The following is a 23,987-nucleotide window of genomic DNA, read 5'->3' as shown; positions in this document are numbered from 1 at the left end:
GGTCACTTTACTAGCAGTAATTCTTCACAGCATGTGAATTCGAATTTCATTTTCAGAAGTCTCTTGAGCCACCGGTTTATAGCAGGTATATGCGCCTCATTTGGAATTCACCTGTCCCGGAAACTTTAGTGCCCGATAGTAGATGGAATAGCGATGCATTTTGTTTAATTTAGGCAGATTCTTAAGTTCTGCCTTTTCTTATCTTCACGTGAGCATGAATTTTAGGAAAGAAATTTTGAACCTTTAAGTCTCTCTTCTAGATTCAAGAGTTGCAATGCTGGTGAAAGTGCACAACTCGGCGCAAATTTTTTTACCAGTATATGCGTCAAAGGCGTTTCGGCAAACATATATCATGCAGCGCAATCGTATCTTCTTTACAGAAGAAATATTTGGTGTCTGTAAGGAATTTTTTAGTCACGGAATCCCTCATTTGTGAAAGCTAAAGTCTGCTTCATACTGAGCGCATACGATGCAAATCAGCTTCCTGGAAATCCGCACTACTTGAACTAAACACACACAAATAACCTGGACTTAGGACTAGGAAACGACTGAGTGAAATGTAACGGCACAATTTGTTTTGTAATAGGACTGCCCAATATATTAACACCCCTCTAGCAGCGCTGATACAGGCATGTGGGCAATTTCAATGCAGCTATAGGCTTAAAGATTTCTTGTGATACTGTTGGCTGGGATAACAAGCCATCACTAGGTTCGGAGCATTGTTTTAAACCCTAAAAAGTACCACGATATGAAGGGTGTGTTGGAGACAGAAGAACGCAGGTCCGAGTATGTTGCCGTGTCATCAGGACAGTGGCTTAAATCTCTGCTTAGTTACTCCGCTCTGTTGTACGGATTTCTAAGCGAATTTTAACTTCTACAGGACGCGGAAGAAATTTTATTTAGTAGCAAGCGTTCGAGTGACAATAGTTGAAGTTCAGGTTGTGGAACTACTGACAGTTTTGCTGAATGAATTCAGGAAAAATTCTTCACGTTTAAGATTTGTGAAAAAGACGCCAGTGCGTAATAACGATGAGAAGTAATGTAACAGAAAAAAAATGTCGCCACCGTCTGTAAGATGTTAAAGTAACAAGCATTAGCTGTTTGGCAGCGCTATCTATAGCCAATGCTAAGTATTACCACGTGAATGTGGCGCGAATCTTAGCAGTGTTTATTCCTTCGCCAAATCTGCGCCACGCCACTTTATCGTTTTGTTTGCGACGCAAGAGGCGAGTAGATTTATCGCGATTGATCACCGCCAGGCAGAGCTGATTCTACGTTGTTCCGTAACGTTGTAGTAAATTTGCATGCTTTATCTCTAAATTCCGTTAACAGCTTTAAATTCACCATGGCCGACAGCGGCGGGCATTCTGTTCGACGACCGCCGAGCATGCTTGTTGCTACGCCGCCGCCGAGTGATTCAGTCCATTGTGGGCGCAATCAGCCAAAATAAAAAGTTTTGTTTAGACACCATTTTCGCAGCCTTTCTGTTTTTTGCAGTGCAGTCACCACTTCGTGACATCTGGTGGAGGTTCGGGGAAGCCTTCCATGTTCCGGACGCACCCTTCAATTCATTTTGCCAGCCCTATGGGTTCGCACTTGAGGACGAGCCAGCAGCTCAGCGAGCCAGCCGACGTCTCCAGGGAGAGGAGCGTGAGTTCGGGACCCTGCCGGACCGCACCAGACAGCGAAAGGACGCCGCTACGAGCACCACTACTTCTCCAAAGATGTACCCCGATCACACAGCAGCAGCCCCGGGTGCCGCCAACTTTCACAGGATCCCTAGGCGAAGACCCCAAAAAATGGATGGACCAATATGAGCGCGTGGCATCATTCAACAATTGATATAATGCGGCGAAACTGCTACACGTCTTTTTCGCACTAGAGGGCTCAGCACGTATGGGGTATGAAAACCACGAGTCTTCCCTAAGGACATGGAAGCTATTCAAGAAGGAACTCTTGAAGGTATTCACCAGTGCCGTGAGGAAAGAAAGAGCTGAACGACTGCTCGAGTCCAGGATCCAGATTTCGAGTGAGCCCCTCCGCGGTTACATGGAAGAAATGGAGCGCCTCATGCGACGCGCCGACCCCGGGATGACCGAAGAAAAGAAAGTTCAGTGTTTAATGCGCAGCGTAAAGGAACAACTCTTGGGCAGCCTCGCCCGCCAGACGCCAAAAACAGTGGAGAAATTCATGCATGAAGCCTGCACGACCGAATAGACCCTCGACGTCCGAGCGCGGGCAGTACAACCGCCTTCCCTCTGTCGGTGCAATGTGTCTGGACACGACGGCCACCACCAGCGACAACTTGAGGGAAGTGATCCACGAAATCATCCGCGAGGAGCTATGCCAATTACTGCCATCCTCCTCGCAGCCTCAAGCAGTGACTCATGGATGTGGTACGGGAAGAAGTGCAACAGGAACTTGGCACCCCGACGGCCGCACAACCCCAAGCCACGACCTACGCCGCTGCAGTACGCACTCCTCAGCCCCAAGGACAACTCCTACGTCTTCTCCGACATGAACCACTGGTTCCCGAACGCCGCCTCCCTACCCCCGCCCACGCAGCCTATGAGCGACGCTCAAGCCCCCGGAAATGCAACGCCTGAAGTATTTCCGACCACCTGCCGTTGTGCTTCTCTTGCGGTGAGGTCGGCAATATTCTTTGTCACTGCCCGTGCCGACGTATCGGTCTTTGAAGATTTGCCATTGATGCCCCACGACCACGCTTCTGCCAACGTCCAGAGGAATAGGACGAGCACTTTCGTCGAGAGTACACGCCAAACCGCCTTTCGCGTTCACCATCGCCGTCAACCTCGCGATTTGCATCGCCACGCCGCAGCTAAGAAGCTGCGGTACGAAGAAGTTCTCCCAGACCCAGTAGAGAAAACTAAAGAAGCAACCTCCAGAGGTGAGGTTGCTCACGAGCGAAACGCCGAAGATCCTCCAGCGACCACACGCCATGAAGACGCTGCACCCGCTACGCCGCATGAAGAAGCTACACTCGTTGCTCTGACGCCTCTTAAAATGACAACCCGACCAGGACGCGACCTGCATTCAAAACAACGCCGCCACACAGAAAAGCTTCGACGACCTGCCCCACCCGCGATTAGCATACATGACGAAGCCGTGACCCGACGCCGAGGCCGAACTGCAATGTAAGAGCCAGGACATCATAGAAGTGACTATCGACGCCCGAAAAGTTACCGCTCTTTTCGACACAGGAGCCAATTACTTTGTGATAAATAAAACATTCTTTGCGCGACTGAGGAAATTCATGACCGCTTAGGATGGCCCACAAATTTGCATCACAGGAGGCCACCTCATTACGACATCTAGGCGGTGCATATCGCACGTGACAGTCAAAGGACATACCTTTCCTGCGTTCTTTGTTGTGCTACCGGAATGATCCCGCGAAGTGATCTTGAGCATAATTTCCTTAATGGGCATCAGGCGATCACCGACCTGAAATGCAAGCTGATCATGCTTTTGACGAACGGTGCCATCCCTTCGAAGAAAACTCTGGAAAATCGCGTTTCCTTGAGTGTCCTGGAGAAAGAAGCGAGCGTCCCACCTCGTTCTAGCGTTATCATGGCCATAGGAGACACTAAAGCCATTAACGTTGAAGCAATCACCTAGGGGAACATGCAGTGTCTTTTAGACCGAAGAATCACCATTGCAAGAGGCATCGCACATTTCCGCAATGCCAGGCCGAAGTACTGCTAACTTCAGCGAAGAATTACGGCACATTAGCAGAGGAACGACGATAGCTTTCCTTGACGAAATAACCTATGTACGAGACTCCTTCGCCCTATCCGACCCATCCGAAGAAGATTCGCCTGACCAAGAGAACTCACCAACTTTCGACAACAACCCGGCCACGCCCAGGAAGAGACAAGACCAGATCCGCTATCTCTTTCGAAGCTACAGCGAGTGTTTATCGTCATCGCAGAAGGTCCGACCAACGCCGATTGCCAAGAATCGTATTATAACCGACCAGCTCGCCCGACCTCTCTGCAATGCCCCTACCGCGTGTAGCCGTGAGAACGACAAGCCATCCAGGATCAAGTGGAAGAAATGCTTCGCGACGACGTCATCCAGACATCAAACAGCCCATGGACGAGACAGGTTGTTCTAGGAAGACAAAAAGACGGAGCACTTCGATTCTGCGTTGATTACCGTCGCCTGAACAACATAATTACGTCTACCAACTCCCCCGCATCGACGGAACACTGTACCGGTTCTGCAAAGCCAAGTATGTCTCATCAAAAGACCTCAAGAGTGGCTACTGGCAAATTGAGGTCGATGAAAGAGAACGCAAGACAACGGAATTCATCACTCCGAATGGGATGTTTAAGCGAGTAATAGACACAGTACTGGCAGGCCTGAAGTGGCAAATTTTTCTGGTATATTTAGACGTCATTGTCTTCGCCTCGAACTTCGATGAGCACCTCAAAAACTTCGAAAAGTACTAGACGCCATCAAGTCGTCTCGCCTAACCTTTAAAGCAGAGAAGTGCCACTTTGCCTACGAAGAGCTTCTGTTTCTAGGCCACATCGTTAACGAGACAGGAGTACGCCCAAACGCGCAGAACGCAGCTGCTATTGAACCGTTTCCACCGCCAGCTGATATGAAAGCATTGCACTGCAGCAGTGCAGAAGTGGTTGAGCATCCGCCTCGCATGCGGGAGGTGCGGGGCTCGATCTCCAGTGCCGCCGGGTGCCCACCGGTGATACAATGATTACAAGCTTTCCCCTGGTCTGGTGCTCGGCTTATTTAGGGTGAAATGCTTGGGAAAAATTGTCTTTGACCCCACCTTGAGAAAAAAGGGCCACAAATGGGCTTCTGCCTCAGGAGGCGGATTTAAGGTTGTTGACGGCGGAACTTATTTCTGATCCGTCAGAGCAACTGTAAGAAGTTTTCGGTCTGCCACAAAAGTTCCCCCAGCCATACGCACGCGGAGTAGGCTAGGGCCAGACCACTTCCCAAGAAGCGAGTCCCATAAGTTGGAGCAAGCTCGACAACTGATGGACCCCACACCAGAGACTGCTCTTGTACCAACTTAGGTTTGGTCATCCTCGGGCCCGAAAGCCCTCCCATCAAGCGTGGTGAGCTGATCCTATTCTTCAGCCCCGTTGGTCTTCTCTGCGTCAAACCCAGGAGCTTCGGATAGGCGAGGTCGCTACTCTCCGTGGTGCGCTTCCATGCGGCGCACCCCTGCCAGACGCCGAGGTGCCCTTGACTACGGGTAATCTCTTCGTGCCGCGCCACAAGCGAGTTCCTGATTGTACCAAGTTTTATTAAGCGTCTTGAATTTGGCGCCGGTCCTGGTGGTCAGGACCTACCGCCTACGTACCGGGAAGCGCGAGTGTGGGCTTCATCCCACACCCCAATGGTCTCACAGCGGTACTACTCACAGACTCAAAGGACGCAAGCGCCAGTTCTGCCTTCGCTTCGCCCTGGATCTCTTAGCCTAGTGAGATGCCTGTAGGCCTCACGGTTTCCCAGAGATGGCCCTGATTTCCCGGAAGGGACAAAGGGCAGACCTAAGAAGCGCTTCCAAGTGATGGTAGGGCTCGGGTTACACATAGACGCCCCTACCCCTGATGACTTTAGCCGGCGGGGATTCCCCTGGAGAGTTTTTGCTTGAATTTGGCCAAAGCAGCCTATACCTAAGCTGCCATTGCGTATGAACTCTCTCGCTTCAGGTTATAAGGAGAAGGTCGCCACAGCCCGTCCCACGGTCACCAAATACAGTCGCCCCCAATTCACTGGTTTACAGGAGCATGTAACTACTTCTGGCGTTACGCCTAGGGCCTTCATCGCCGAAGCACACCCCGGCTTGGTTACAGGAGAACGCTACCCCTCCCAGTGTTACCCGGCCTGGGAGCAAATCTAGTACTCCACAGCCCCGGTCGCAGACTTAGACTGCGACCAGGTAGCCAAACCCTCCGGTTCGGCAGCCGAGCCCAGATGGCCCAGTCAATCCAGCCCGTCATCAGCGAAGCTGCCAATGTTCTGGTTGGGGCCGCGGTTCACCCCCTCCAAAAACCGTCGGCCCCGAGGCGCCGTACCACATTTAGAGATTACAGATTAGCCCTTTTTTCAATAGGGTCGCCTCGGGTGAGAGAACACCCATGTTACTGAGAACCCAACCTCAGCCAGCCTTTGGCTTGCTTTACAGGCTCATTCCAACCGAGCCCGGCTGATGAGACGAAGATCTTATACAACACAATCTCCAACTTTTTTTTCCAGGGGTGTTTGTGAGCGGAGAGTGCAGTGCACATCTCGCGTGAGGCTTTCAGATGTGAACGTTGTATGTTTTGTAACGCACAAGGTGCGAGTGTTGGTTTGGACTTCGGGGAGTCGGTTTTTTTTTGTCCACATTTGACGAGAATTTTCAGGCGCAGGTTGTCCTTTCCACGCGGAGCACCCCCGGAGAGCCGAGTAGTAGGCCGGGGGACCGCCTGTTCCCATTCGATTTACCGGATGTGTATACCGGCGGCCGCGGGAATCGAACCCCGACCTCTGTTAGCCCAGGCGAGCACTCAAGCACAAGGCCACGATTGCGGTTTTTTCTCTCACAAAGTCGAACAGCCGAAAAACCAGACAAGCCCACGACCGCAGTGATACCCTGAATCGCTTCTGACGAAAGATTTCAGCATTGAAATTGACGCTGGTTAGAGCGTATGAGGCTTGAGTCGAACTCTTCACTTGAGAGTTAAAGACGAACCACCTTTGCAGGCTAACTTGTTCGAAACTGGGTTTGCCCCCGAAAGGGCGCAGCGGGGTTCGCGGAACCTCCTCCAAGCACACACCCCTGAAGAAGCCGGCCGCCGGGACGGGGGTTGACTTGTACCTATTTTTAACGGTGGGCGTCCGGTGGTGGGTTTCGAACCAACCACCTCCCGCAGCCGAAGCAGACACCCAGACCACTATGCCACGACTGCCGCATATTCCTCGGACTGTGCGCATATTACCGACGATTTGTGAAAAACTTTCCCGCATCGCCGAGCCCCTGACAAAACTGACGAAGGCAGACGTGCCATTTAAATGGAAAGCTCCGCAAGCAGAAGCCTTCAAAGAACTTCACCGTCGTTTACAGTCCCCACCGATTCTCGCGCAGTTTGATGAAACCGCCGATAGTGAAGTTCATACCAACGCAAGCAGCATGGGCCTAGGAGCTGTCCTTGTTCAAAGGAGCGACGGGCCGGAAAGAGTCATCGCTTACGCTAGCCGTTCCCTTTCCAAGGCCGAGGCTAACAATTGGACGACTGCGAAGGAGCGCCTGCCGTCATCTGGACTACGTCGAAATTCCGCCCCTAACTATATGGACGACCATTTAAGGTAGTCAGCGATAACCGCGCGCTGTGTTGGCTTGCCAATCTGAAGGACACCTCTGGCCGCTTCGATCGATAGAGTCTGTGCCTCCAGGAGTTTGACGTCACCGTCGTTTACAAACACTCTGACGCCGACTGCCTCTCACAATCCCCTGTAGATGCTCCGCCGGCGGACGACGATGAGGACGCCTTCCTGAGACCCATCAGCTCCAGCTTTTTTGCCCATCAGCAACGCTCGGACCCCGATGTAAAACGCCTCATCGAGTACTTGGAAGGGAAAGTTTCTTCACCCCCTGCCCCATTCAAGCGAGGAATTTCTTCCTTCTGTGTACAGAAAGTCGTCCTCTTGAAGAAGACCTTTGCAGCGAACAAAAGAGCCTACCTCCTTGTTGTACCTACTTGTCTCCGCGAAATTCTAAAGGCTTCACACGACGAGCCCACAGTTGAACATCTCGGGTTTACTCGTACCCTCCGCCTCATTCAAGACAAATATTACTGGTGCCGACTGTCCGCAATGTCACACATTATGTGAAAACCTGCCGAGGTTCTCAGCGACAAAACACCCCTCCCACCCGACCAGCAGGATTTCTAAACCACATTGAACCCCCTCACAGCCCTTAGAGCAGATCGGCAAGGACTTGCTTGGTCCTTTCCAAAAGTCAACGTCTGGAAATAAGTGCATCATCATAGAGACCGACTACCTGACCCGTTACGCTGGTATAAAAGCTCTATCGAACGAAAAGCAGCAGAAGTCGCCAAATTTTTCGTGGAGTGCATTCTTCTGCGACACAGCGCCCCCGATCTGATCATCACGGACAGAGGAACAGCATTCACGGCGTAACTAAAGCAAGCCATCCTGCGCTACAGCCAAACCAGCCACTACAGGACAACTGCATACCATCCGCAGACCAACGGGCTGGCCGAGCGCCTGAACAAAACCGTCGCCGATATGCTCGCCATGTATGTCGATGCCGAACACAAGACCTGGGACGCATCCTGTATTACGTCGTCTTCGCCTGCAACACCGCAGTGCAGGAGACCACACAGATGACGCCTTTTAGGCTCGTCCATGGCAGGGAGGCAACGACCAAGCTAGGCGCCATGCTGCCGAACGTTACCGAAGAAGAGAACGTCGACGCCGTCGCCTACCTTCAGCGCGCAGAAGCTCGAAGGTTTGCCCGATTAAGGATCGAAGAGCAGCAGCGGACCGATGCCAGACGTTACAACCTACGAGGACGCAACGCGGAATACAAGCCAGGGGAACAAGGCTTAGTTTGGACGCCCATTCGCCGCCGTAGATTGAGTGAATAGCTTTTGCGACGCTACTTCGGCCCTTACAAGGTTCTTCGTCGGCTAGGTGAACTGGCATATGAAGTCATCCCTGACGCAATGACTGCATCTCAGCGACGCCGCGTACGACCAGAAGTTGTCGATGTCGTTCGTCTGAAGCCCTATTATGCGTGCTAAAGGAAGCTGCATTTCCTCACGCTGTGTTTATTTTCGCGCGATCCGTTTTATCTGTCGCTAATAGCATTATTTGTTTCAATACATCGGGTCGATGCTTTTTTGAGAGAGGAGTAATGCCGCGAATCTTTGCTGTGTTTGTTCCTTATCAAATTTGCCGCCACGCCACTTTATCGCTTTGTTTGCGACTCAAGGAGCGACTAGATTCATCTCGATTGATCGCAGCCATGCAGAGCTAATTCTACGTAATTCCGGAATGTTCTAGTAACTTTGCGCTTTTATCTCGAAAGTTCGCTATCAGCTATAAATTGAGCACAAGCGACAGCTGCGGGCATTGTGTTCGACGACCGCCGAGCACCTTTGTTGCTACGCCGCCGCTGAGCGATTCAGTCGTTTGTGGGCGCAAGTGAGCCAAAATAAAGAGTTTTGTTTCCACACCATTTTCTCAGGCTTTCTGCTCTCCGGAGTGCAGTCACCACTTTGTGACAATAGGCTTTTTTCATACCTCAGGGTGAGCGGGCCCCCACCACCTTGAGGTTGCATATTTTTTAACCATTTCGGCGAAAAAGTTTTTCGACTATTTGGGGGGCCATTTTTCTTGCCTCAAAGCTGTAGGTGCCCCATCACCTTGAGGTATGAAATTGTGAGCTTCCGAGTGCTGACGTCACGGCCGCCATGTTATGCCTAACCACAACTAAATATTAACCTAATTAGGCAATAATGGTCTCTAACATGTTCTACTCAACGCGCCCGTTACGAATTGCTACTAGTTAGATCATAGCGTTATCAGGTAATTATTTTATTTATAAGCAAATAAATACAAGTATAACCATGACAAAATAGCAATGCCTGAGTTATAAGCGATTAAACTTAGTCACGTGAAGGTAATTAGGACGCCACGAAATCAGTGACCTTAAGAATCAATCAGTATTTCGATATACTAATGATGTCACCAATGAATCACGTATTCGGTTGCTATATCGATTTACTGTGGGGGCCGCCATCTTGAATTCCTCGGACAGAAAATTTCACGCCGAAGAGAAGTGGTAGCAGAGCGCAAGAAATCGAGAAACGTGATTAATAAGAGCTAACGGTATTAAAATGTAAATGTAAACCCCGAACGCGTTCTGTTGTTGAACGCCTTACATTACAAAGATAAAAGATTAATGAAAATTTCTTACCAGAAAAGAACCGATATGGGCAAGAACAAACTTCCAGTTGTGCTCCCGCGCATTGGGAAAGAAAGCCTACAGAGAAAGCCATTTAAAAACGTTTTGCTTTTTCTTTACTGACACTAAAAATACCTGGTTTTGAAAGTGCTACCGGTGTTCAGAAATCATTTTTCCTTAAGCATTTGATGTAGTTCCAGATAGAAGGTATAACCGTTTTGGGCAAGACGGTGAGAAAATGTTTCCGACAACAAGCGCTCTACGGAACGACTTTTATATTTTTGATCTAAACTACACAGCACGCTATTTTCGAACATAAGCTACGTACTGGAGCTTTCCACCGTAGATGGAGGTTTGAAGCTTGATAGGAGGGAGTATGAGCTTCCATTCCACCTTCAAGAGGCTTGGAATGCTGGCTATGAAAGTCGCGCACGACAGCAAGCCGCAGCAATAAACCCGATGGGTATATTTCTCTTTGCGAAAAGCTGCACATGCATGTGTAGCCTTCATATACGCGTTGTTTCTTTCTGCGCCAGTGGTATCGAATCACAAGCTTGAGAAAGCAGTTCTCGCAATGAGCACGATCGTTTACGCTCTCAGTCTTGGGCTATTCTGAATGAAACAAAGCACAATACGTTATAGCATGGATATGCTATTATCCGGTCATGATTGTATTTCTGAGCATTTTGACTATACTATGACCGGAAAACAGCACGCTGACATGGCCCTAAATATCCATGCCTTGCCGTGTCCCTCATGAATGCACTGTTTTCCCGACATGTTTTAGCATATCCACCGAGTAGCCCAAGTACACGATTATGAAGCAAGTCTCAGACAGGAGAGCATCGTGAATATTTTCCAGGATAGGGGAAGGTGCCCCGCAACAGTTAGGGTGACGCTATTCGAAATATGCCTAAAAGGTCGAGGCGGTGTTTTTTAAGGTACCATATCTGTGCCAAAGTTATCAATTCAGGGGTTTATTGAACGGCAGATGGGAGTGTAGTCTTAAGACTGTATTGGTGAAAATGCTGTGTAACCTTATTTTTTCAAAATGAAAAATATTTTTTGAGGAAAGGATATGGCGCAGTATCCGTCTCACATCTCGGCGGACACCTCAACCGCGCTGTAAGGGAATGATAAAGGACGCAGTGAAAGAAGAAAGAAAAAAAGCCATAATGGAGGCCTCAGGATTCATCTCTAATACCTGGAGAGCTTCAACGTGCGTTGACAACGTACAGCACACGGGCGCGTTTTGAGGTTCGCGCCCATCGAAACGCTGCCGCCGCAGTTGGGCCCGAACCCGGGTATTCCGGCTGAATAGACGAGCGTCTTTACCTCTGAGGCGCCGCGGCGGATATTTTTTCAGTATAAATCGCACAAAAATCAGTTTTTGCAATGTTTTATATAAAAAACTAGGACAAAAAATGCCATTAAGTCTATTTTCTTTCGCAGGTGGAAAACTGAATACATCGGAAAATTTTACAATTCGCACGTCGACAACCACTCAGAATGTGGAGACGGATTATATAACAGCTTTCAAGCAAGCGAGACAGCGGGTATGAAATTATGAGGTTTTATTCATATATTTCAAGTGATATGAGGTCAAATGCCAATAAAATGCAAGCCTTATGGTAATTGCATTTAGGGTGAAAGCCTTCATGGTGAAAGTCACCAATGTTTTTTTCACGATGTTTTCCCGCCATCATTTCATTTTAAAATATCCACAGGGCTAAAAAATATCTTGAGAACACGATCTCTACCAGATCCTGGAGCAGGCCACATTAGACTCTAGAAAACAGTCAAATAATTAGCCGAATGTGGCTGTGATGAGTCTCAGGGTCCACCTGCTGTTGCGTGAATGGCCCGAACGAGCGGAGCCAAGACGGCTGTGACAGACAGGAACGAAGCGTTCTTTCTTACTTTATGAAAATTAGGCTTTGTTGCGCGAGAGGCACAGATCCACACGAATTTTCAAATGATGGTTACATCCTCATCCGTCGATGGAACTTCAATATTTTGCCCGGCTGAAAATGACACTGGCTAACTTCCATAGGGTACTCGAGCTGGAGCGGATGATTGACGTTGGTCCTCAGTGCAACCGTAGGGAGCAAAAGCGCATTTTGCCTTTGCGCCCTTGATGAAAGTCTAATTCTTCCAAGAAACCAGAGAAGGCTTGGACGTTTTCAGTCGCCAAAAAGAATTATTGTTTCAGACTTCAACAGGTTGGGTTGCTTTCCCTGATCTCTTGCAAGTTTCTGAATTCACGCAGGTACTCTTTTACCCAGTGTGGGCAAAAAACTTGCAGCTCAATATCCTGTTCTCGCCAAAGCCTTCTCAATCTGGCTGGAGAACAGTTTTGTGAAGATGACGCCGGAAAGGGTGGAAGCGCCATCAGCCTTCGAGCAACTATAACAGGTCGGGGACACCGTATAATGCTTCTCAATGTCATAAAGGCGTATATCATGGGCGTGAATTGATTATCACAACAGTTAATGTGAGGAACGTGCTCAGTGCAGCATTACTGAGTGAGCGCAATTGAAACATTTTTATATACGTTATAGGATATACTTCACCAGGGCAGATAAGCTGCCATTGAACATGATGAGCCGCGAAGTTCGCGTGAACATTAGGATGTTTAATTTTCTCCGACTGCATTTTTACCTCTTTAGCAGACCTCGGAAGCGTCTTCCCGTTATCGCTGTACATTGTCTCACAAAGCCCGTGTTTAGGAACGAATGTTTGCGCGGCATACAGCAAGTTTTCTGTTGTAAATCTCCAGCAAGTACCAAATGTACACATTTTGTTACGGGAGATGTAAATTGTGTAATGTACACAATCTCATGGCCGGCATGTTTGGTGCACAGAAGTCAGGCAAAGTCGACTCCTCTCACAAGGAGAGGGGAAGACTAGTTGTGGGGTAGATGGGTGGTGGAGGTGTTGCCTGTTGAAGGGGCTTTGCTGGCAGTCGTTGACAGCTGAAGTATCATCGGACCACGTTCTTAAGCAGCTTCTTAGCAGGAGGAATCCAGTACCTTAGCGCACTTGTGTTAAAGTATTTCAAACGCCAGAGTGATAAACCTGCTCGTGTACTTGTTCGACGATTAATCAAAAAATAAGAGTTCTTCGTCAAAAGGATGCGATGCCGTGCTCCAGGCATAGAATTTGTGTTTTTATCACTCGCCCCAGGACTCGTAGCAGCCTATCGTTATGAAAATACAACATCAGCAGGTTATCGGAACGACTTTGTAGAGAAAATGTGGCTTTCTTTCAACCGAATCTGCCTCGCCTTCAAATTGGGTCTGCTGGTCGTTGTTAACTATGTGATGCTCCGCTTTCTTAGGTTGTGCTGCCGAATGTGGTCCAATCGCCTTCTTCTTGTTCATCAGGTTGTTAACGTAGCGGTTAAATCTACGCCAGGGTTATTGGATTCAGCAGTGCAGCTCCTGTCTTCGCAAACAGCACGTTTGCGAGTCTTTCTGTTACCTTCATGTGTACACACGTACGCTACAGCGCTGTATATCTCAGATGTGCGTCCGCAAAAGTACGAATCTCCATGCTACGTTGCATGTCTCCACCCTGAAACCTAGGAACAATAAATTTGTGAAGAGGTGGTGGCAGCTTATCATCTCAATCAAGGTGCGCCTTCCAGAGGTCTTTTAGAAAAAACCTTTGTAACAAAACAGGGAAAGAAACCCTAACGGATCGTTTATTTTGTGACAGCGAGAAGTGCGAACCTCTCGGTAGTTTAGTGCTGGTCGATAAAATTGAGCATACTGAGGAGGCTCAATTAGAATGTATCTGTCATAGTGTTTCAGACGAGTACGAATACCATTTAATTTTTCGATGGGTAACACATGCCTTTTCCTCTGGCGTCCTTTTCTCTTTTAAGACCGCTGCCACTTCCGGCTCCTAAGATATCAACTTCAGGAAGTTCAGACACCCGTCCCTAAAATTTTCGATAATTTCTTTCTGCATTCAAAGTGCGTCTTCAGCAGTTGGATCTCTGATGAGATCATTCCTGTACAGTCCGCGTCACCCTTGTGTAGAGCGCTCGAGAGGCGCACACTCCCCCAGGAAAACCGACACCTTGCCGCAGCTTGTACAATTTAGGAGTGACGCTTGCTCAATAGTAGACCTCCATAGACCTGCAAGCAAGATGGCAAAACCCACTATGTTTGGAATCCGTGGGCTACTTTCTAATTTTAGTTTTTATTGCATAGACCACACTGCTCGAGCGCTCTACACAAGGGTGACACAGACTGTGCATGGAGTCATGGAGGACGCAAGCTGTCTTGGCCAATTCTCTTGTTCTGGCAGGTGTTCATCACTTTTTGATGGTGTTTTCATTCAAAGGAAACGCAGTGAGTTCTTGTCTTCCTCTTGTAACGCTATCTAAAGAATGGCCTTCTCGACGTCAGCTGTCAGGGCTACCTTGTATTGTCGGAACCGAAGCATCAGCGCTAGGACATCAGGATTTAAATTTGGACCTGCCGACAGATTCTCCTTCCACTATTTCCCACTCCTCTCATGCGATGAGGCGTCGAACACACTGGGGACCTTAGGTTGCAGTTCGATCCTCACGAATGACCGCACGATGAGGAAAATAATGCTGCCTGTCAGGAGAGTTCTGTTCTGCCGGCTGTGCCTTCTCGGCATGGTCATCTTAAAAAGCTCGAATGGTGTGGTCATATGTTTAAAACAACTGGTTGTCGCCGTTTAGCTTCCGGATCAAAGCGTTAGAGTGCTTGGCTGCTAAAGCAGGACTCTTGGCTTACTCTACGCCCGCGTTCCATTAAAAAGCTACCACGTAACAACTTTTGGTCTTCATAATGTTCCTTTCAAAATCCGGACTGACAAATTCCTTGATGGGGGCTGTCGTTTGCGAACCGCTTTCGTTGAGGCCAATGCTCTCCAGGTCCAAAAAATTCTTGAGTGCATGAGAGATTTACTCATATTCGCCGAAAGTGCGACGATATATCACACTGATTGAGCAAGGCAGTGGGCCTTCAGCAGTCCAGCCTACTCTTTTTTCTATGTCCACCGTTTTTAACATGAGATATTTCACTCTGCCGGTCACAGTCTCCCGATAATAATCAGACCCAGTAAAATAAAGACCTACCTTACTTGAAAGCCTAAAGGTGATATAAACCTGGGGCTAAACCCATTCGTTGCACCTCTCTCTTCGGGAGGGGAAGGAATGTGCTTATTGCATACTGCGTACATTTTGAGCGTCTACCTACTATACTGAGCTCTTGCACGAACTCTTTTTATGCTTCGTTCCTCTCGATTGCCGACATACAGCCACTGTCAAGTATCTCTTCATTAATATCGCAACCCACTTGGCGCGGTATGACTGCAGTGATAAAACTCCTTTGACTCCCGCCATGTAGAAATCGCTAGTGACCATATAATGTAATTTATGAGCTGCTAACCTTCAACGCCTGTAGGAGCACTGTACATCCGTATTATTAAGTTGCAAGGTTGACATGCGCTTATATATTGTTTTTAGATTCGGTAGGAGGTTTCTCAGCATTTAACATGGATATGGCTTGCCTTAGTGCACCTTTAGGTCATCTTATATATTTTTTTCAGTTCCCGGCAAAGTGACCTTGCTCTAAACAGCGGAAGCTCCGGTCGTTATGTTACAGCAAATCTATTTTTTGTGCTACAATGATGTGAGGCAAGTCGCAGTTGTCCGATAAGTGCTTGTGCGGATTCACAGAAAAAAACGTGCTTGCAGATGGCTCACAGTGGTTGTTTGTAGGGCTCACACTCTCTACGTACTGCGCCAGAAAGCTGGTTTCTGGCCGTCTGGCGATTTTACAAACTACCGACACTCGGCGCTGTGTTCCGCCACCACTTCTATGCATTCCAGTTCACGTCCTAAAAAAGCAAGAACTCGTAGATCCTGCTCCGCCTCTGTCAAACCCTGTGTAGAAGAGTCTTACTTTAAAGAAGGCAGCCGGCGTGTTGATGGTTTGGGATTGTGCAGGTCAGCAAAACGCTGTACCATGCCAGATAGAAGTGTTCTCAGTAAAGCGTCCCGCAGCATAGTGCAATGCATTGCTGAAATTATTCCTTGGGCATTTAAACTGTGCATAGGCTCCTGCACAACATCATTTATTTGCACTGTGAACGAACGTAGGATGATGAAAAACATCTGTTTTAGATCCAACAGACCTTGCAGGTTCTGCAATCGACGAAACACCTCTGAAGCAACTTAATGGCGTCCTTGTAGGAGTCGGTAGTCGGCTGAACACCTGCGATCGCTGACTGAGTTAAAAATTTTGACCAGCCTTCCAATCATTTCGACACTTCGCTTGGGACGTCCGCGACTCGTCCACTTGACGCACTGTCTGGGTAGATTTTGGGTCCGGAGCCGGAGATGGAGTTTCGCTGTTCTCATCACCGTCGCAGCGTCTGAACACTCGCCTGCGATCAGTTCATCCGGAGTCTCCTCGAAGATCTCATCCAGGTTGTTTATCTGCTGGTACAACACTTCAGTCCCGTGAAGAACGTTCGCCTCGCGACGAATAAATTCTGATTCTCGGCTCAGCTCTTCGTCCGCTTCGGCAATATTAGTGCCAATATTGGTTCGGAGGCTTTATCATCGTCGTCGATAGCGTTCCATGCTTACAGCAGGAAACCTTTTGGCCACTGTCGCAGGCTGGGCCTGTCGACTTTACTAATTCTGTCTTGCTTTGATTAGGGTGGCGTCATGTGAGGATGCCGGGTTTAGGCACCATGTGAAAGACCTCAGGGTCTACCTGCTGTTGTGTGGACACCTCAAAGGAGCGGGGCCATGAAGGCCGTGAGAGAAAGGAACGAAGCATTTTTTAAAATGAAAATGAAGCGCTGCAGTGCGAGAGGCGCAGCTCCATGGAAACTTGCAAGTGATGATGACATCGGCATCCGTCGATGAAGAAGTTCTAACAGTGGCTATTACGTGTCAGCCAGGTGCTCTCATGCCAAATAAATAATTGAGAAAAATGTCCATGCAGAACAAAGCTTTCTAATTGTAGTGACACATGCTGAATGAATAGAAGCCGCCGCGCAGTTTGTTCTGCAGTGTAAGTTGAAGTCATGCGTGGGCCCAAGCATTGCGGTATTGCATGGCACATTTTAAAAAGTGTCGGCTTCTGCCGTGCAGCTGAAATCTTCGGAAGTAATTCGAAAGATTTTCAAAGGAGGTGCTAGCCTGCCTAAGGAGACGGGCAGCTCAATCTGGCATCTTTGTTTATGAAAATCAATAAAAAAATGAGATATATCAGACTGATCATTCCATTTGCAATTAGCCACTAGCTAAAGCTGTACCATGCTTTTGTTCTAACACGGGTTGCCATATGGCAGAGAGCCTGACGAGCTCAATATAAAATCTAACAGCGCTGAATACAGGGCATGTTAATTGTGAAAATCAGTGACCACCAAGGCGCTTTGTGCACAATTGTTTGCTTACCTGTATAAAATGAATGGTGGAGGTTTGTGTTGGATCCCCAAGTTCAGTGGCTTTGTTTGTACCTTCAAAGTATGTATTAGGAAAAAAAAGATTTTCACGTAAGTCACAATCGGCGCCTAAAAGGGTTATAAGGACTCAAATATTGCTCCTGCAACCATTAAGTGATGTCTGTGACAAATATCTACACCAATAACATGTCTGAAACTTCACTTCGATTCCTACTATATGCAGCTATCGCAATCACTAGATTAAAAAGTTTAGGAACATTAGCATGAAAACAATTGCTGTGCATTCTTACGAACAAAGAATTAACGTACCTAAATATTACGAAACTCAAGTGTTGCCTGCAACGTTAAATGAAAGACAAGATTTATAACTGGCTAATATTTTTCCAATCGCGATATTTTCGGAAAAGAAACAATGATCGCCTACTTGTTAGTGAGAAAGGTGCAGCTCTCCGCTTGAAGTTACTGACAAAGTTATCCTTCACGGATACGCACAAGCTACTAGCTTTTTATTGCGGTTAACCATAGCAGCTAACGAGCTGCGATTTTTTGCACCTTGAGGATCATGCGCAGCTTTTATTTCCTCGCTTGGACACAATTCAAGACGTGCACTGAGGCTGCTTCATTTATACTCCAGAAATTAATAAAGACATAAATACGTAATTTAAAAACAATGCTGCTATTGCTGCATGCTTAGAATCTGTCCTTGTTTTTGTCTATGAGTCATAGTTTTTTAAATATTTATCTTATTCAAGATTGTGCTTTCTTTATCCTTTCTATAACTAACAGAAACATGGCACCCGAGGAACTACACACTCGTTTTTTCTGATTATGAAAACTGCTCAGTTTTGAGTCTGCCCGGCATATGGGGAGGTACGTATAAGGTGAAACAAAATTGGTTGTACAAGAAGGCTCTCTCTATTTCTGGTAATTGTCATATTATTTTCACAATTACCTCAACGATTGAAGGATTTTATCAATGCTTTATGCAAACATTTACAAAGACAGCTCTGTGGCCTGCTTGCGGAGCAATACAGCGGTGCGTGAGATGATACACATGTGCGCACAGGACATCACTAGTGTAAAGCGTTTTCAATATTTTCTTAGCAACATCGGCTCGAATGTCTGAAAAGGTATATGCTAACTACTTTTCAAAACAGGTGTCGCAAATTTAGCCTGAACAGTTGAAACGCGCCAGGAATCGTTGCAGAACAAGAAATAACACTACTCATATTTATGCTTTATTCAGTACATTTCTAGTGTTAGCGCGTTGAGAGAAATTATTAACGACTGAGCATTCCACCGTTCTGAGATAATCTTATATCCTGAGTTTCCACGGAAGTACCTTGGACATTAGGGGGCTTAAAATTACAGGAATTTGGAAAAATTTATGTTGCGGATTCTGCCCAAGAGTGGGAAAAACCGGCGGGCAAAATGATGTTATAGAAGCAAGTAAACAAATTAGCACAAGCGGCAGACGACCAGAGCAGCGGAATGACAGCGTACAGCACTGCGGTTCGTGAATTTGGCGTAAGCGATAAACCCATATTTGCAGCTGGCGAGAGGTAGGCTGGAATCAGTCTTTTTCAAACGCATAGTTTAAAAATTGTACGAGTGCTGTTGGGCTGAATGTAGCGCTGGCCGGAGCATATCTTTGCAAATAACATTTTTATAGGCCGATCGTCGTGTGCAGTGATGTCTTAATTTGTAGGAAAGTTCCTGAAAGTTATATAACATTACTGGCTTCATTGACAACTGACGCAAATATCGCGCCATAAACTGCCACGTATATTTGCTGGTTTTATTGCTTTCTGCAGCACCCAATCACAACTTTTCCAGGCTAGTCTTTTTCTTTTATCACAGCTATTTTTCCATCGCACAGCTGCAACCAATTTTTTACGGAAATATTGATAAAAAGAGGTGAAGTATTCTACAAACTTTACCGCTTGCGTTAAAAACCTAGGTTCTCATTAAAAAACATCCTTGCACTTCCTGTGACCGTCTCCTTGACTCTCCTAAACTCTGCTGTCCGAACAAACTAGTTGTATTGCTGTTGCACCGCCATGCGTTGCAAATCCACCTCTGCGTTGATGCCGCACTTGTGCAAATCTTTTGTTACTCGCCACTTGCAGCCAACTGCAGCCTTAAAATACCTTAGGTATACGGCGCAATTGTACCGTTAGCCAGCAAGGGTACATAAAAGAATGAGAACAGCGAAATTCTTTTCGAATTTTTTGTCGCCATTCAAAGTATTTATGTTTTGCTGTATTCTTATGAAGCACTATTTATTGATGTTAAGTGTTTCTTTCTGTTTTGTGGCTTTCATGCAAATATTTGTGTGTATTGACATTGGTAACAGCTTGTCAGTGACATTTTTGTATTTTAAAAGATAACACTGCGTGACTGTTTGAAATGTCCATATTGCTGCTAACGAGCAAAAGATAAGACCACTGCAGCGGAATGGCGGATAACCTTGAATGAGCACGTACTTTAACACAAAACCCAAGAGATTCCTAATTTTCAAAGGCATATATTCAATGCTTTCAATATAATATAGTCTTTCTTATTCTCAGTTAGAGAAAAATTTGGCTTTTAATGTTCAATATATTTGCACTTTTATCAGATTATCGCGAATTCGCAGAGAGGAACTTCGCCCCTCAAGGCAATAGCATAGAATATGCAGCCTACATCTAGATGAGCCAAATTAACAAAAACTAAAGAGACGCTTCATGGTTCCACAAAACACTTAAAAAAAGATTAACAATAATGTGGCCTGCTCTTATAGGCGAACCATCTGCATCCCCTGAAAATAGTAGAGTGGGCTATGATCTGAATTGAAGCAAACAGGCTGGCAAAAGTTTTTTAGGGGACGCATGCGCGCTTTTATATTGCAGGAATCTGGTGTATGGCGCTGCTCACCACTCCTGCTGCCTGCACCGGTATGCCAACGAAGTGTTCCGAGGCGTTCTCCGACGCCTGCAACGATACAGGCATATACGAGGTAGTTTTCGACACTGACTGCCCGAACCTTAAAAAATAAATATCCTTTTCTCTTACTATCCAGAAAAGAATCTTTATTCTTGGCTGATAGGACAGGCTTCGAGAGCTGCCTTCGACAGTGGTTTCCGGTCTTGAGCAAACCATCCATCTAAATTTTCAAAGGCTAAATTAGGTCCGCTCTCCGTCTTTCTCTATGTGAAACTCTCCACTCTCCATTTTTATGCTGATCAAGGGAAAGAGCACAGTCTGCCATTTGTGAGGCACGATAGGCTAGGTCATTTCCACTCCTGAATGGCGCGATGTAGACGAGATTGTTTTCTTGCACGAGTGGGTATGAGAAGCGTAAAGGATTGGGCAAGTTGGTCAGACATGCGTAACGGAATAATGGCGCAGATCAAGTGACAGGACAGCAGGAGAGTACAAACACACACAAGCGCCAACTTACAACCTTATTGTTTGGCTGCCAATATGCCGAATTTATACCAAGCAACACGCCCAAACTGCGACCAATAATCAAACAGTCACGCAAAAGGACGCGATGTGCGAAGGGGCAAATCATGAAGTCGTACGAGGCAAACAAAATGACGAGTGCACTAAGCTCTACCGCAGCACGTGGAACATCCCTGTCTCAGATGACTAACTGGCAAAAAACAAGAGGTAAAAGACGGGACGACACAAGCTAAAACCTAAACTAATCACTAACATATCACTGAAGAAAAATTATGACGGAAGGCCACGTCACAAAACCAGGGAAATGACAAAGGACTAAAAGGGCTAAAACCATGAGAATGAAACCTGAAACGTCCACAGAACACGCAAATACTCAGTGTAAAACAAGACCCATAAAACAAAACTACAAAGCCAACAAAAACACGGCTAAATTCGATGAAAGTGAATAACAAGGAACCTGGTATAAAAACGCAAAAAACATACTAAACATGCTGACACGACCTTGGGGCCCTGTATGACGTGTAAAGGAGAACAAAATCAAAACCCTTCAAATAGGTCTGCCACCTCCAGAGTGCTCTCGTTCGGTGAGGAAGGTTAATTCTTTTCTCGTTAGGCAGATTGATGCCGCGCTGATGCAAGTCTTCTCAGCTCGCGCTATTTCTTGCGCTTCTACAATTTCCCGGGTGAGCTGATCTTTGTGCTTGTAAATAACAGAGCATTTAATGAGTAGCGCCCTGCACTTGCAGGACCTGCAGTGTTCGGCTAAATGGCCTTCAAGTGCCAATTGACGTAACTTCCTGCGATGTTCTTTCAGACGCTCGTTGAGGCACCTTCCTGTTTGGCCCATGTAACTGGCACCACATGTTAGAGAGAGCTTGTAAACGACTCCTTCAGAACAGGCTACGATTTTGTTCTCATGGTTGATTATGCAGTCTGGCTTCGCTTTCTTGACATGACAGGATTTCTTACAAAGGGCAGAAAGTTTGACAGGAGCGGAACATACCACTCCGAATTCTAAAACGCTCGTTAACTTACACCATTTCCTTACCTTTAGTTAGGAGGCCTTCATGCTGCATAAATGTAAGGCGGCCTAAGATGGCCGCTCGGAATGCTGAAGGCTTCCTTAGGGCTTCCTCACGAATGGAGTTCCTTACGGAGGAAGGGAGGTGTCATGGCCATACTTGTGTCGAGATTATGCACAAGAACTCTTAAAGATTTTAGCACTATTTGCGAAAATTAAAATGAACTTGCTCATAAAATTACCTTTATTTGCTATTCGTCAGCACAGTGTCTATCTAGTTCGTAAAAACTTCGTTGACTGTTTTAAAACGTCTGATTTTGGCAACGAAGCAAACTGAGTCTGGCAACAAAAACCGCTGCCACCGGCGGAGTGTACCAAGGGCCGCAGTCTTCGCTATTCTCGTGTGTGTGTCGTTTGTGCTCGGGTTGTGTTTATTATTTACGCCGATATCCCCGGGAAGTTGTATTTCACCGAGGAAGAGAAAGATATTCTTCAAGAGCTGATTGGAAAATGCAAACATTTAGTTGAATGTAAGAAAACCGACGGAGATTCACTCATCGCAAAATCAAGAGCTTGGGAGCGGTTGTGCTGTGAATATAACAGCATGCCGAACGTGCGACCTCGCGAAGTGAAGCAACTGAAGAAATTGTGGGACAACATGAAGCAGAAGGCGAAGAAAGAACTGGCCAGGCTATCAAGAGGAGTTATGGGTACAGGTAAGTTTCCGTGCTTTTTGCAAATGATAAGTACTAATTCGAAGTGTGCATGTTTCATGACAGGTGGTGGTCCTCCATCAAAGCCGGTGGATGAAAGGCTCTCACAAATAGAAGCGATAGTGCCGCACATCGCTACGACGGCACCAAACGCTTTTGACAGTGACCGGCCTCGAGCCAGCGCCGACGTTTAAAATATAATCGCCAGCATGGTCCAAGGGGATGACCGGCTCGACGAGAGTGACGGCGGTAAGTGCAACTTACTGCGCTGCTTTTAATATATATATGTATATATATATATATATATATATATATATATATATATATATATATATATATACATATATATATTAAAAGCAGCGCAGTAAGTTGCACTTACCGCCGTCACTCTCGTCGAGCCGGTCATCCCCTTGGACCATATATATATATATATATATATATATATATATATATATATATATATATATATATATATATATATATATATATATATATATATATATATATATATATATATATATATTTACTGTTGCTGCTTTCATAGCTGCACATTTTTCCTATCCCTATGTAATGCAGTTCGCCAAAGTATACTTGTCTGCAGTCAGGAAATTTTGTAGTTGGCGGTGCTATTATAATGATATTACTTTGTCTTGTGAACAGTGTAATGGTCGCCACTTCTGATGAACACTTGCTGCTGTCGATATATTCGAAGAATCTTTTTTTGGCGCCCGCTTGGCTAGCGACATGAATGCGTTCTTGTCTTCAGTCGAATAGTTTTTCGCAGCCTTCAGTTCCGCTTGTCACTGCGATTACAGTGGCTACCGCGATGCCAGAAGCGCCCCGTCGAAAGCAAAGAGCAGCCCGTTGAACAGGTGGCTGTTGAAAGGGCCGATTTCTAGAAACGGCGTGGTGTCTCGCGGTGTGCGAATCTGGATCAGGCGCTCTTCGGCGGTCCTTTGTCCATGGCTGCCATGCGAGCTCACTTCGCTTGAGCATTCGCGTAGTGTCTGTGCACTTAACAAAGCGCCTTGAGTGTTTCTACCTGACGAATTGGCAGCGGTCGTGCCAACCTAAGGGCCAGAAAAGCGCTGGCGACGGAACGGCTTAGCTCCTTGTGTGAACTGTGAGCCGGCCCAGGTGCCACTGTTGTCAGCGACGGCGGCAGTCCCTCAAATAATTTTTTATGCCCAACAACCGGGAGATCCGGAGGTCAACCAACCTCAAGAAAAATTCCTTCAGTTCAGACGACGAGGAATGTTTGTACGTTTACGTTTTTCATGAAGGAATGACAGTACACTACGGAAGCTGTTGGGCTGGACGCGTAACATGAAACCAGTCATTTCGAGGCCATTGCTAGGAATTTCGCAGGTTT

General features: G+C 46.8%; 1 protein-coding gene across 4 annotated transcripts in view; it reads left to right on the top strand.

Moving 5' to 3' along the window:
• LOC144134866 (uncharacterized) overlaps positions 1-23,987 on the top strand; it is a 67,869-nt gene that overhangs the window by 19,162 nt on the left and 24,720 nt on the right. For all 4 annotated transcript variants that reach the window (XM_077667677.1, XM_077667678.1, XM_077667676.1 and 1 more), the window contains 3 exons: positions 11,423-11,526; positions 18,221-18,304; positions 20,326-20,432. In XM_077667677.1, the coding sequence (XP_077523803.1) occupies positions 11,423-11,526; positions 18,221-18,304; positions 20,326-20,432 (295 nt within the window). The remainder of the gene's footprint in view (positions 1-11,422; positions 11,527-18,220; positions 18,305-20,325; positions 20,433-23,987) is intronic.

The sequence above is a fragment of the Amblyomma americanum genome, chromosome 5, assembly GCF_052857255.1.
Source record: "Amblyomma americanum isolate KBUSLIRL-KWMA chromosome 5, ASM5285725v1, whole genome shotgun sequence".
NCBI classification, from domain to species: Eukaryota; Metazoa; Arthropoda; class Arachnida; order Ixodida; family Ixodidae; genus Amblyomma; species Amblyomma americanum.
The sequence above is the reverse complement of the archived record's forward strand: the minus strand, read 5'-3'. Positions and strand labels throughout refer to the sequence as shown.